The following is a 13,753-nucleotide window of genomic DNA, read 5'->3' as shown; positions in this document are numbered from 1 at the left end:
GTTGGCGACCCATAATTTTTCAAGACTTTTCAAACTTCTATATCCTTCAGATCAGATGGGATAGAACTCCGAGTTCTTAAATTTGCAATCCCAATCCAGTTGCAAAGTGCCAGGTTTGAGAAGATTCCTCAAAATGCCATTGGACTCTTGTTTTTTCTAGTTTCAACTAGCTAGTCAAGAAACAGGCCTGCCCTGTTGCTAGGAAGAGCCTTTATTATGTTGATTTAAGATAGAATAACAGTCTTTGAAGGAGATTAAGAAAGGAAGGCATAACTTACTGTCTGTTTGAAAAATGAATTTCAAAATGGATGGCTTCTTTGACCCCCCCCGAACAGATTGCAGCCCCTCCCCTCCCATCTTATGGCATGCAGCCAGCTTCGGATTTCAACTCCAAAAGCAATCTGCCAGTTTACAGCTGTATTGAAGAGTCCTGAGGGGAAGTTCTTCGACACACCCTAACCGAGTGGGTCATAAAAACTAATGGGATATCAGTCCTTTCAGTTAAAAAGTAGCAGAGCAAAACTCCAGGGAGAAATCCTTCGGAGATCTCTCCCCGTGCGTGTGTTCAGTTAGCCATATTCCCCCGGAAGATTCCTCTAAAATGTCATTGGACTCTTGTTTTTCCTAGTTTCAACTAGCTAGTCAAGGAACAGGCCTGCCTTAGCACACAATATCACCTGAACCATCAGAATTACTTCTTTCCAGTGGTGGGATTCAACCGGTTCGCACCTCTTCGGCTGAACCGGTTGTTAAATTGCTGACTGACCCTGCCCCGCCTCTTCCAGAAGTCCCCCCACGGCCCATTTTTGCTCCCAGGGGGCTGCAGGGAGGCCTACTAGGACCAAAATAGGGTGCAGGGGTGTGTGGCATGGCCATCCCATGGCCTGTTTTTGCTCCCAGGAGGCTGCAGGGAGGCCTACTAGGTCCAAAACGGGGCACCAGGGGGAGGGTCGACTCCTGTTTTTGCTCCCAGGAGGCTGCAGGGAGGCCTGCTAGGCCCAAAACAAGGTGCTTGGAGCGGCACCCTACCCACGGCCTGTTTTTGCTCCCAAGGGGGTGCAGGAGGCCAAGTGCTGCCTGTAACACCCCCTGGCCACACCCACCATGGCCATGCCCACTTAGCCAGTCATTAGGGCAGAGAACCAGTTGTTAAATTATTTGAATCCCACCATTGCTTCTTCCTTATAAAACCAATCGAGCATTCTGGTCAATAACTAAACAAACATAAGACCATAGAATACCGAGTGATCATGTCTCTCCCATGCCTCTCTTTGATTTCAGGAAGTTGATTATGAGATGAACCGAGCTTTTATGTTGACGGTGATGGTGTCCAATCAAGCTCCCCTTGCCAGTGGGATCCAAATGTCCTTCCAGTCTACAGCCGGAGTCACCATTTCAGTCACTGATGTCAATGAGCCACCCTACTTCCCAACAAACCACAAACTCATCAGGCTGGAAGAGGGTGTGCCTACGGGGACAGCCCTCATGACTTTTTCCGCAGTGGACCCTGACCGCTTCATGCAACAGGCTATCAGGTATGATGGTGGAAGGTAGAGTTCTCTATTTTTGAAGGTTGTCAAGCTTTGAATACCTGTGAACCACATTTAACCAGAAAGGATGTAAAATAGGTGGAACCATGGTACACACATGTATTGGGGTTGGGCTGGGTTGGGTTGGGTTCAGTTGGTCTTTAGATAAGAAACTTACAGAAGACAATGTTTGTAGCCCAGGATTAAACTGCAGGGTCCTTGCAGCTCTCTGAGCTTGGTGGCTTTCTTGAAGACCTTGTGCACGGTCACTCATGCCCTGGTCACGTCATGCCTGGACTACTGCAACGCTCTCTACATGGGGCTCCCCTTGAGGAGCACCCGGAGGCTCCAGCTGGTGCAGAATGCGGCTGCGTGGGTGATTATGGGAGCGACGTGGCGCTCCCACATAACACCTCTCCTGCGCGAGCTGCATTGGCTCCTGGTGGTCTTCCGGGTGCGCTTTAAGGTGTTGGTTCTCATCTTTAAAGCGCTCCATGGCTTAGGGCCAGGATATTTGCGAGACCACCTGCTGCTACCGATAACCTCCCACCGGCCAATACGCTCTCACAGAGAGGGCCTCCTCAGGGTGCCGTCGGTCAGGCAATGTCGGCTGGTGGCCCCCAGGGGGAGAGCCTTCTCTGTGGGGGCACCCGCCTGTGGAACGAGCTGCCTCCTGGAATACGATTGATCCCGGACCTCCGGACCTTCCGTAAAGCCCTGAAGACGTTTTTATTCCACCAAGCCAGCCTAGCCTAAATGGTTTTTAATTGGGATTTAAAATTTTATGGACTTGGGGGTTTTAAATTGGGAAGCTAATGATTTAATTCTTTTTTCATTATCTTAACTTTTGTATTTGTATGTTTTTTAATTTTGGCTGTTCACCACCCTGAGTCCCCTCTGGGAGAAGGGCGGTATACAAATTAAATAAATAAATAAATAAATAAATAAATAAATAAATAAATAAATAAATAAATAAATAAATAAATAAATAAATACCAAACTAGGCAATGTCATCAGTGCTAGTGATGTTACCTAGTTTGGTAATGAAATATCCACAAGAAAACCACCAAGCTCAGAGAACACCAAGGACCTGACAGATAAGAGCTTGGAGCTTACATTACAGTTTAGTCTGTTTACTGCCTCAATCCAGCATGGAACTGTGCTGCTGTTTTATTTAGCAACTCTGTTTGAAAAGGAAATTTTGGAATTAAATAATTACTGAGATCCATTCCATCTTATTTTTCACTGGCAAGTCTGTATCATTGGAAACACCTGGCCATGCAAAATTCTCCCACAGGAAGGATTAACAGCTTAGTGGTTAGGCTTCAGTTTCATATGACCAGTCCCTGACATTGCCAAGCAAATTTGAGGTTCAGTCCCTGACATTGCCAAGCAAATGTGGGCAAATTTCTGCTCAAAACCTAGATTGACAGGCACTGTTGACACTCAGTTCTAGAATAGATGGAACAATAGTCTGGACTCAGATAAGAAAGTAGGGTTGTGTAGTGGTCAGAGAGTTCTGCAGTGTTTGGTTTAAAAAAAAAGTCAAGGCACTAGTCCCAATGATGCACCAGCCTTTTTTTAATGTGCATCACACACACAAAATGAATGAGCTTTCATTGCACCATCATGGCTGCAATTATCACTGTTTTGAACCTTGGTATTGGTTCAAATTCCATCTCTAAAAGGCATGATCCTGGGATAAGATGCAGCTGCTTTAAAGGGTCACGCACAAATTCTACATTTTTGCTTCTGTTGCTTGGTCCAGTGCTTGATAAAATGAATGTCAAAGTGTCTGATTAATTATGCTCTACAATTTGCGTGAGTCCTATGTTCCCACGCAAGTGTTTTTATTTATTTTATTTTATTTTTTATTTTTATTTAGACTTCTATACCGCTTCATAGTGCTTTACAGCCCTCTCTAAGCGGTTTACAAAGTTAGCATATAGCATATTGCATTAGCATCAGCATATTGCCCCCAACAATCTGGGTCCTCATTTTACCCACCTCGGAAGGATGGAAGGCTGAGTCAACCTTGAGCCGGTGAGATTTGATCTGCTGATCTGCTCAACTAGCAGTCAGCTGAAGTAGCTGCAGTACTGCACTCTAACCACTGCGCCACCTCGTGTTTCTCTGATTCACACATTACATTTTTGGATGTACATGTATTTTAAAAAATAACTTTATAAATGAGCTATCCCTAAATTCTGCTTATTTCCAGTAACAGTTAAGAGAGCGGCTGTAAGCATAATCACAGACCTGCCATATTTTGAACATTCAGTACATTTAAATCCCAGTTGGTTGTGTGGACCTGTGCATTGAACATTGCCTAGGAAAAAAAGGAAATTTAAGTTATCCTCCTTTGTCTCTTGGTCTCGCTGGTTATCTGTCTGTTCCTTTATTGCAAACGTTAGATAAATTTGGCACCGTAGGAAGGCGCCCCGTAGAACTAGCACTGGGGCCAATTAAACTTACATCACTTGTGACATTTCATAATCATTCAAGGGATGAGATATTTCAAGGGGGATAAAGCTGTCTGGTGCAAAAAGGACAATGGTTACTCATTGCCTCTGCTTGTTGGCACGAACAGGCAGTGGAAATTTTAAGGATGGAAGGGAATGTCATAGCTAACAAGGCCATTTTTCTTCATTGTTCTGCAATGAGTGGTCCTTCAACAGGGAGCCTCATTTCTCTACTACACCTGGACCAGCTTAGAGGTGACTCAATGGAATGCAGTGAACCAGCCACCAGCTAAATCAATGTAGCACTGATTGATCATACAAGATGAACCTGGCTTTTTTTTTTTTCCTTTTCATTTTTAAAATGAGCCCAAAACAAGGTACAAAGAATCACTGAACAAGAAAAAACAACAACCCACAATTACAATATTACAAAAAGTTTAACTTTTTAACAATCTTAATTTAAAAAAAAAAAAAAACAACTTTAAATGTCAGGCAAAAATGCTAATCCAATCCAGAAATGCACAGCTATCAATTTTACTAACTTCCTGGATGAGCAGATATATCTAATTATAGATTATACTAATTATACTGCATTGATACCTATCTGTCCGCCTGCCTGCCTACCAATCTTTATCTATCTATCTATCTATCTATCTATCTATCTATCTATCTATCTATCTATCTATCATGTTTCCCCCCAAATAAGGCCCTGTCTTATATTTTTTTGAACCCTGAAATAAACACTTGGCCTTCTTGCCATGCACTCAAAAGCCCGATTGGGCTTATTATCAGGGGGTGGGTGTCTTATTTTGGGGGAAACAGAGTATCTATCTATCTATCTAGCTATCTATCTAGCTAGCTAGCTAGCTATCTAGCTATCTAGCTATCTAGCTATCTACCGTGTTTTCCCAAAAATAAGACCCTGTCTTATATTTTTTTGAACCCTGAAATAAGCATTTGGCCTTCTTGCCATGCGCTCAAAAGCCCAATTGGGCTTATTATCAGGGGATGTCTTATTTTTGGGGAAACAGGGTATCTATCTATCTATCTATTATCTCTCTAGCTTCTAGCTCCTATCCTCTATTTATCTTTTATCGATCTATATCAGGGATGTCAAACTTGCGGCCCATGGACTGGATGCATCATGCACTGGCCACGCCCACCCCTGGTTTAGCGAATGGGGGGAAAGTCATGATACGTCACATGATGACGTGACATCGTGAGTTTGACACCCACGATTTATATCTATCTGCCTGCCTATCACAGATAGATAGATAGATAGATAGATAGATAGATAGATAGATAGATAGATAGATAGATAGATAGATAGACAGACACACAGACACACAGACACACAGACACTGTAAGCCACTTGGAATGTTTACATAAACATAAAGTTGTGGCATAAATTTAACAATAGACAAATATTTATGAGTTTGGGAGCTGCCAGTTTGTTTGGGTCAGGTAGAAAGGCATGCACTATTTTCTTGATCCATTTTGTAATTCCCACCTGTTGTTTACTCAGAAAAAAAAATCACATCTGCCTTTCATCTTTGGCAATTATGGGCAATTTTTATGAAGAAAACAATGCACAGACAGAGCAGTCTTACACACCAGAATACATACAGTATACATAGCCTTCTACACAAGACTGGATGGATGGATGGACAGTTGGCTGGCTGGCTGGATAGCTAGATGGACATCTGGTTGGGAGGACAGATGGATTATGTGCCTTCAAATCAGTGTAGACTCTACGGTGGTTGATTCCATTGACCCTGTAAACTATGAATACTGCATGCTGAGCTAAGATATGGTTGGCTGAAAGGTTCAGCACTCTAAAACAAGGGTCCCCAAACTATGGGCCGTAGTCTACAACTGGGCTGTAGCCTATTCACAACCGGGCCGTATAGTCCCCCTCACAGTAGCCACCGGCGTTTGCATTCCCACTCACACGAATGAAGCTGTTTGTGCACACGCCTGCCCCTCATGCAAAACCATCCTGTCAAGGTTCCAATAATAGCCCCATAGAAAGCAGAACTCTGAGGCAGGCAGATTCCTCAAAGAACGGTTTTATGGGAAATGTTGTACTGGCACAAACTGGTGAAAACCGACTCTGAAAGTTCCCGCCATTTTCACCTGATTCAAAAGTGAAAGCTCCCCCTTCCCCCAAACAATCAGTCACATTTTGTCCAATCAAGGTGCTGGCCGGTTGCTTGGTTACTTCACCCCTCCTTCCTCCAGCCACCTGTTGGTGTTGTGACCAAGGCCCAAGTAGTGATTACCAAACACAATTCAGTCCTCAACAAACTTATTTTATTAAAACAGCTGAGAATTAATTCATTCTCAGCTTAGTCCAAAACAAAATTCTTAATTACCAGTACGTCGGCCTTATCACCAACCTTTGATGTCTTTGGCAATCTGCCAAAGGCTTTTCTTGGCAAAAACCCCACAAAGTTCAAGAGATGCTGACAAGAAGCACGGGAATCAACGTTGCTTTTCTACAAAGAACCCAACGGCTCACTGCTACTCTTTTAAGCCTTCTGGGAGGGGCCAATCATCTTCTGGCCTTACTCCCGAGTTATCCTTTTTTCTTCAGCTGCTCTTGCCTTCTGGCAGCTTTTCGCATGCCTGCACTAGGAACAGGCTCGTCCTGTTCCTCTGCCTCTCTGCTGTCCATCTCTGGAGGCTCCAGAGTCCGTGCATCGCTCCCAGATGGCCCTGGCCCCATCTCTGCCTCTGACACAGAGCCCTCATCTGGGCCTTCCCCAGCCTCCAGGACTGGCCCATGTTCTTCCTCAGCCTCATCGCTGTCCAACTCCGCTACCAGCTCTGCAGGCTGCTGGCGGACCACAACAGTCAGAATGTCCTTGGTTCCCCCAGGAAACTATTTTGTTTTGGCTACAAAACCCCCCATCTAACTATGTTCCCCCTCCCTATCCTTTCTTCACATTGAGGCAACCCTGAAGCCTCCAAAATGGCCCCAGCCAGGTTCACTTCAGAGTTGACATACAGCCCCTCTTCCCACCTTCCTCCCACGCTGGGCCACCAACCCAGAAAGGTTGGGGGAAACACCGCTCTGAACTGTGTCCTAGTGTAAGGTTATTTTCAATTTGCATTAGGGACTTCTCACTAGACTCCTAGGTTTTTTCCTTGCTTCTGCAGATATTCCAAGTTATCGGATCCTGCCAATTGGCTGAATATTAATGCCACAAATGGTCAGATCATCACGGCAGCTGTCCTTGATCGCGAGTCAGCCTACGTTAAGAACAATGTCTACGAAGCCACGTTCCTGGCAGCTGACAACGGTAGGCTCAAGAACTCCGCTCTTCATGCTTCAATAATAATCTGATGCATTCATAGAAATAATGTCCTGACAGAGTTGTCAGAATAATTGGTTTTGCCATGTTTATGTGTGAAATTCTATTTGTTAAGGATGTCCCGAAGATGCTTTTTCAACAGGCAACTGGACTTCGTTTTTCCTTGAAGATGTTTCGCTTCTCATCCAAGAAGCTTCTTGAGTTCTGTCTTCACTTCAGTCAACTGAAGAAGCTTCTTGGATGAGAAGCAAAACATCTTCAAGGAAAAATAAAATCCAGTTGTCTTTTGAAAAAGCACCTTTGGGACAACGATGACTTGGATGACTGCAAATCTCCATAATATTTGCTAAGCATCCAAAATCTCCATAATATTTGCTAAGCATCTGAGTCAATCACCAGGGCCAAAGGTTTATTCTTCCAAGCTTTTGGGCTCGTGATGGAGCCCATCATCAGGGAACTTCTCTCTCTCTCTATCTCCAGAATATGTGCCCTGGGCTGTTCTATGCATTTTGTATTTATCTGGCTTCTGGTTGTGTGTAGCTTTTAGCTGTTAATTAGGGTGTTGATGGCTGGCTGTTAAGTTGTTAATTATTGTTTCCTTGTTTATTTGTTACATTTATGTGCCACCTCTATCTCATGTGGGGCTACTATAGGCATCTTGTAACAGTAACAGTAACAGAGTTGGAAGGGACCTTGGAGGTCATCTAGTCCAACCCCCTGCTCACACAGGAGACCTGTACTAGGGATTTGAACCGCTGAACTGCCGACCTTTCTGATCGACAAGCTCAGTGTCTTAGCCACTGAGCCACCTAGTCAGGCTCATCTTGGGGTGAGTGGAGAAGCTGACAGAAAAGGCAGGAGAAAGGATGGACTTCCTATATGTTCCTGATCTTATACAGGTAGTCCTCAACTTACAACAGTTTATTTAAATGACCATTCAAAGTTACAACAGCACTGAAAAAATGACTTATGACCATTTTTCACCTCCGAAGCATCCCCATGATCATGTGATCAAAATTCAGATGCTTGGCTCCTGGTTCATACTTATGACCGTTGCTGTGTCCCAAGGTCATGTGATCCCCTTTTGCCACCTTTTGACAAGGAAAGTCAATGGAGAAGCCAGATTCACTTAACAACCAGGCCACTAACTTATCCACTGCTGGGATTCACTTAACAACAGCGGCAAGAAAGGTCATAAAATGGAGCAAAAACTGACTTAACAAAGGCCTCACTACCTAACAACAGAAATTTTGGGCTCAATTGTGGTCGTAAGTCGAAGACTACCAGTATTACCGAGTAAGAGACACGGCTGAGGACAGAACGGGGAGAGGCTCCATCTTGAAGTCAAAAACAATCTAAGGTTAAAAGAGAAAGAATTACACGAAAGCTGTCACCGTATAGATTAGAAACATCAAAGTGAGGTGCTATACCTTTCGAGTGACCTAAAGCAACCTTGTCACAATCTACACAATTCACTCAATTTTGTGGCAGGGCTAAGAATCACCAGTGGCATCTTTACTGACAAGCAGATCAGATATTGAAAGTGCCCTACGGTGTCCTTTAAATCATTGAATGTATTGAAGACACTGTTGTTTTCCTCACCTCACTCCGCAGGCTACAGGGGAATAAGTCTGACAGGCATCCACATAAAGAGAGTCCATCTGCTTTCAAAACCTGGTTTCTTCAAATAGCTGCTGTATTTCTTTCCCCGGGATATATTCCACCTAAGTAGTTTACAGATTAACAGAGTTGGAAGGGACCTTGTAGGTCATCTAGTCCAACCCCCGCCCAAGCAGGACACCCTACACCCGTGATGGCGAACCTATGGCACAGGTGGCACGCGGAGCCATATTAGTGGGCATGCCAGCTCAGCTCTGGGGCACATCCGCGCGCCGGACAGCTGATTTTCGGGCCTTCTGAGCCCATCAGAAGTAGGGAAACAGGCTGTTTCCTGCCTCTGGGGGGCCTGGTGGGGGGTGGGGAAGGCCCGTTTTTCTTTCTTACCTGGTTCCAGATCCTTTCTATGGATCTGGGGAGGGCGAAAACAGCCTTTCCCACTCCCTCGGAGGCCCTACGGAGGCTGAAAGGGCCCATTTCCCAACTCCCAGTGGGACAGGAAGTGACGTTTTTTCCTGTCCCCAGCCTCCAGAGACTCCTAGAGAGGCTCCTAGAGACTCCTAGAGAGGTTCTGGAGGCTGGGGACAGCAAAAAACATCACTTCCTGTCCCACTGAGAGTTGGGAAATGGGCCCTTTCAGCCTCCGTAGGGCCACCAAGGGAGTGGGAAAGGCTGTTTTCGACCTTCCCAGATGCATAGAAAGGATCTGGAATCAGGTAAGAAAGAAAAATGGGCCTACCAGGCCATCATGTGCCAGGAGCGGGGGTGGGTGGAGTTGCATGCGCATGCGCGTGGGCACGTGCATGCGCAACTCTCCCCCCCGCCCCCCCCTCTCCTGGCACGCGATGGCAAAAAGATTAGCCATCACTGCCCTACACCATTTCTGACAAATGGCAGTCCAATCTCTTCTTGAAAACCTCCAGTGATGAAGCTCCCACAACTTCCAAAGTCAACTTCTGTTCCATTGGTTGTTTGTTCTCACTGTCAGAAAATTTCTCCTCATTTCCAGGTTAAATGTCTTCTTGTTCAGTTTCCATCCATTATTCCTTGTCTGACCTACAGGTGCTTTAGAAAGTAGCTTGACCCCTTCCTCTCTGTGGCAGCCCCTCAAATATTGGAACCCTGCTATCATGTCTCCCCTGGTCCTTCTCTTCACTAGACTAGCCAGACCGAGTTCCTGCAACCGTTCTTCATATGTTTTAGTTTCCAGTCCTCTAATCATCCTGGCTGCTCTTTTCTGCACTTTTTTTAGAGTCTCAATATCTTTTTTATAGTGTGGTGACCAAAACTGGATGTGGTACTCCAGTTATTAGTATTAGTACTTCCCTTGATCTTGATTGTATCCCCCTGTTAATGAAATTTAAGATTGCATTGGCTCTTACTATCTATCTCTAATATTTATATCCCACTGGGCCTCTATGGAGTTCTGGTTACTAACAAAATCAATAATAAAACAAACACTAGAAATAGAGAACAGAACAGCGGAGAAATGTTTCAGAAGCCCTAAAATTAAATACCATATTTTAAAAGCAGTTGGATTTTAACAGTATAAATTAATAAAGAAAATCCAATATAGATAGCCCTCCTCAACATCTTCCTAACCCCTCCCTCCCAAAATTTGCTTTGACTTTGGTCAGCACTGGCATGCATTATCGCCTTAAGGAGAGTCACTTTGGAGGGTGAGATGGGCAGCATGTAAATTTAATGAGTAAAGAAATAAAACAAATTATTCCTGAAGGAATGTGGCCCTCCAGATTTAGGCAAAGCCACTAAAGGATGGTTGTGTCAGGCGCAAAGGATCAGGACCATACATTAAGTTGCAGTTCAGAAAGATTTACTGTTTAAGCCTATACACAATAATCTAGTCAGATTAAGCTCATTTCTGAATCAGCGCCAGATAAGGGTCAATGGAATTCAAAGGGGAGAGCTGGACCAGGATCATTTGTGACAACATAAGGATTCTAAGCTGATGACATGTTTAACTCTGCCTCCCAACTCTGCCTGCTCTTCTCCTATAGTTGTGCTATTTTTTTCAGTCCAACCTGCAATTGGCTTCAATGGTATGTTGAGAAAGACCCCCCCCCAAATTGGATCTGAATAAGTGTATATGCTCCTCATGATTTGCTAGTTTCATGTTAACCTGTGTGGTTTGATGGCATTTCTGGATGTGGAAGCCTTGGGGCCTCACCTTGGAGACTTCTTCTCTAAGAGCTTCTCAAGCTGACTACCATGAACTCCTTGAATTTCTAACCTCCAAGAGGAAGGAAGCCTTGATTTTAAAAAGAGCATCTTACCTGCCAGTAGTGTACCCTTTTATTTAGGCTGAATTGCCATTCAGAAGAAAACTATTTCCATCAAGAGGTCTTGCTGCTGATTGGGAAATAACAGGGGTGGGATTCAGCCGGTTCAGACCAGTTCAGGTGAACTGGATGCTAATTTTACATCTGGTTCGCCGAACCAGTAATTGCAACGACTGGCTGGCCCCTCCCACCCCACCCAGCCCCTCCCAAGAGTCTCCACGCAGCCCATCTTGGATGCCAGGTAAGTGCAGCCCCTGCACGGAGGCTCTGGGAGGGTGAAAAATGGGCCTCCTGGAAGTTCTGGAAATCTGGAAATGGGCCCTTTTCTGGCCTCCACAGCATGGGGGAAGCTGTTTTTGCCCTCCTGGAGGCTCAAAGAAAGCCTCCAGAGCCTGGGGAGGGCAAAAAACAGGCCTCCCAGAAGTTCCAGAAATTCAGAAACGGACCCATTTCCGGCCTCTGGAGGGCCTCTGGAGCCCAGGGGAGGCCATTTTCGCCCACCTGGAGGCTCGGGGAAAATCTCCAGAGTTTGGGGAGGGTGAAAAACCCTCTCCCCTGCCATGGTGCAGGCGGCCATGTAGGCCATGCCCACCATGGTCACACCCACCCAGCAACCGGGCAGAGAACCGGTTGCTAAAATTTTTGAATCCCACCTCTGGAAATACCACCCATACGTACAGAGAGGACTAACTTGTAACATCATTTAAAGGAATCCTAACAGCATCAGATTCTTGATTCCATGGTTGGACTTTGTCCCTGTTAGCACCAAAAGCTTGCAATATTTTTTTCATAAGTTTAGCTCTCATCTGACCCTATTCTTTTCTTTTCCTTCTTTACTAAGAATTAGTCCAGAAGGATCGAAAATTACATTTAGGAAACCTCTTTGTTACTCATGCTTGGAATTAAACCGATGCATGTGGGACCCAACCTAGAGCTTTATTATTGAAGGGAAGAACTTTAATTGTTTGCAATATTTATTGTCTCCTTTCTCCCTGCCAATCTCCCTCAATGCCCCACCTTCAACATTATGAGTGTAGAAGATGAAAAGAACTCCCTCCTACACCAATTTGGTTGATAAAAAGGCATTCTGGTTGTTAAGGATATTGTTGTTGTGTTACCAACCAGCAGAGTGTAGAGCACAGAGAAACGTTGCTGAGAGCAATGAATAAGAGGTGTGCAAACTGGTTTATCAAAAGTTTACTTTATAGTGAAAAAACAATCTCATAGTCTTTAAATCAATCCAAGTCTTTGCCAGTTAAATCAGTCCAGTAATACAAAGATCTTCTTACCACACAAACAGTAGTTGGTTAGAATAACAAACTCACTCTGGTTCACAAACCACAATGGTAGCAGATCCATCCAACGATAATAGCACAATGGATAGCAACTCCACACACTATGGTAGCTTATCATCAACTGAATACGTTACAGTACTTTTCTTAAATACGTTCACAACTAATTACAGCATGACTCAGCATTACAATGAATCAGCAGTAAAACTTTAAAGTCACATAATACATTTTCAGATTAAAGTCACAGAACACATATATTGCCTGGACAACTTGTTAGGCTCAAACCATATCCTAACACTGGTATTGGAAGAAAATGTGTTAGTTAGGCAGGAAAACTAGAAGGCCAGATCCTGAAGATGAAACTCAAATACTTTGGCCACCTAATGAGAAGGAAGGACTCACTGGAGAAGAGCCTAATTCTGGAAAAGATTGAGGGCAAAAGAAGAAGGGGACGTCAGAGAACGAGGTGACTGGATGGAGTCACTGAAGCAGTCGGCGTGAACTTAAATGGACTCCAGAGGATGGTAGAGGACAGGAAGGCCTGGAGGAACGTTGTCCATGGGGTCGCAATGGGTCGGACATGACTTCGCAACTAACAACAACAACTTCCAGCTCAAATGTCCCAAAGGTACTTTTTCAAGAGGCAACTGGACTTTGTTTTTTTCTTGAAAACCTTTTGCTTCTCATTATTATTATTATTAGTTAGACTTCTATACCACTTCATAGTGCTTTACAGCCCTCTCTAAGCAGTTTACAAAGTTAGCATATAGCATATTGCATATTAGCATGTTGCATTAGCATTAGCATATTGCCCCCAACAATCTGGGTCCTCATTTTACCCACCTCGGAAGGATGGAAGGCTGAATCAACCTTGAGCCGGTAAGATTTGATCTGCTGATCTGCTGAACTAGCAGTCAGCTGAAGTAGCTGCAGTTCTGCACTCTAACCACTGCGCCACCTCGGCACATCCAAGAAGCTTCTTCGGTTATGACTGGATGATGGGGAGTGGAAGGATTTGTGAAGGATTTCCGATCTCCACCATTCAGTCAGAACTGAAGAAGCTCCTCGGATAAGAAGCAAAACGTCTTCAAGGAAAAACAAAGAAAATCCAGTTGCCTCTTGAAAAAAGCACCTTTGGGACAATGATAACCTGAATGAATGAGCATCTCCACAGACGTTCAGCTACATGTTCCCTTTCTCACAGCGTAGTTATTTAGAAAGACAAGCTAAGCATAA

At 44.4% G+C, this 13,753-nt stretch overlaps 1 protein-coding gene across 4 annotated transcripts in view; it reads left to right on the top strand.

Annotated features, from left to right (window-relative positions):
* The window catches only part of CDH4 (cadherin 4), a 1,168,269-nt gene that overhangs the window by 1,116,126 nt on the left and 38,390 nt on the right, over positions 1–13,753 (top strand). For all 4 annotated transcript variants that reach the window (XM_087889045.1, XM_087889044.1, XM_087889043.1 and 1 more), the window contains exons 10-11: positions 1,282–1,535; positions 7,154–7,296. In XM_087889045.1, coding sequence (XP_087745171.1) covers positions 1,282–1,535; positions 7,154–7,296 — 397 coding nt within the window. The remainder of the gene's footprint in view (positions 1–1,281; positions 1,536–7,153; positions 7,297–13,753) is intronic.

The sequence above is a fragment of the Pantherophis guttatus genome, chromosome 3, assembly GCF_059756535.1.
Source record: "Pantherophis guttatus breed Tessera chromosome 3, ASM5975653v1, whole genome shotgun sequence".
NCBI classification, from domain to species: domain Eukaryota; kingdom Metazoa; phylum Chordata; class Lepidosauria; order Squamata; family Colubridae; genus Pantherophis; species Pantherophis guttatus.
Note: the sequence above shows the minus strand (reverse complement) of the source record. Positions and strands in the feature narration are given on the sequence as shown.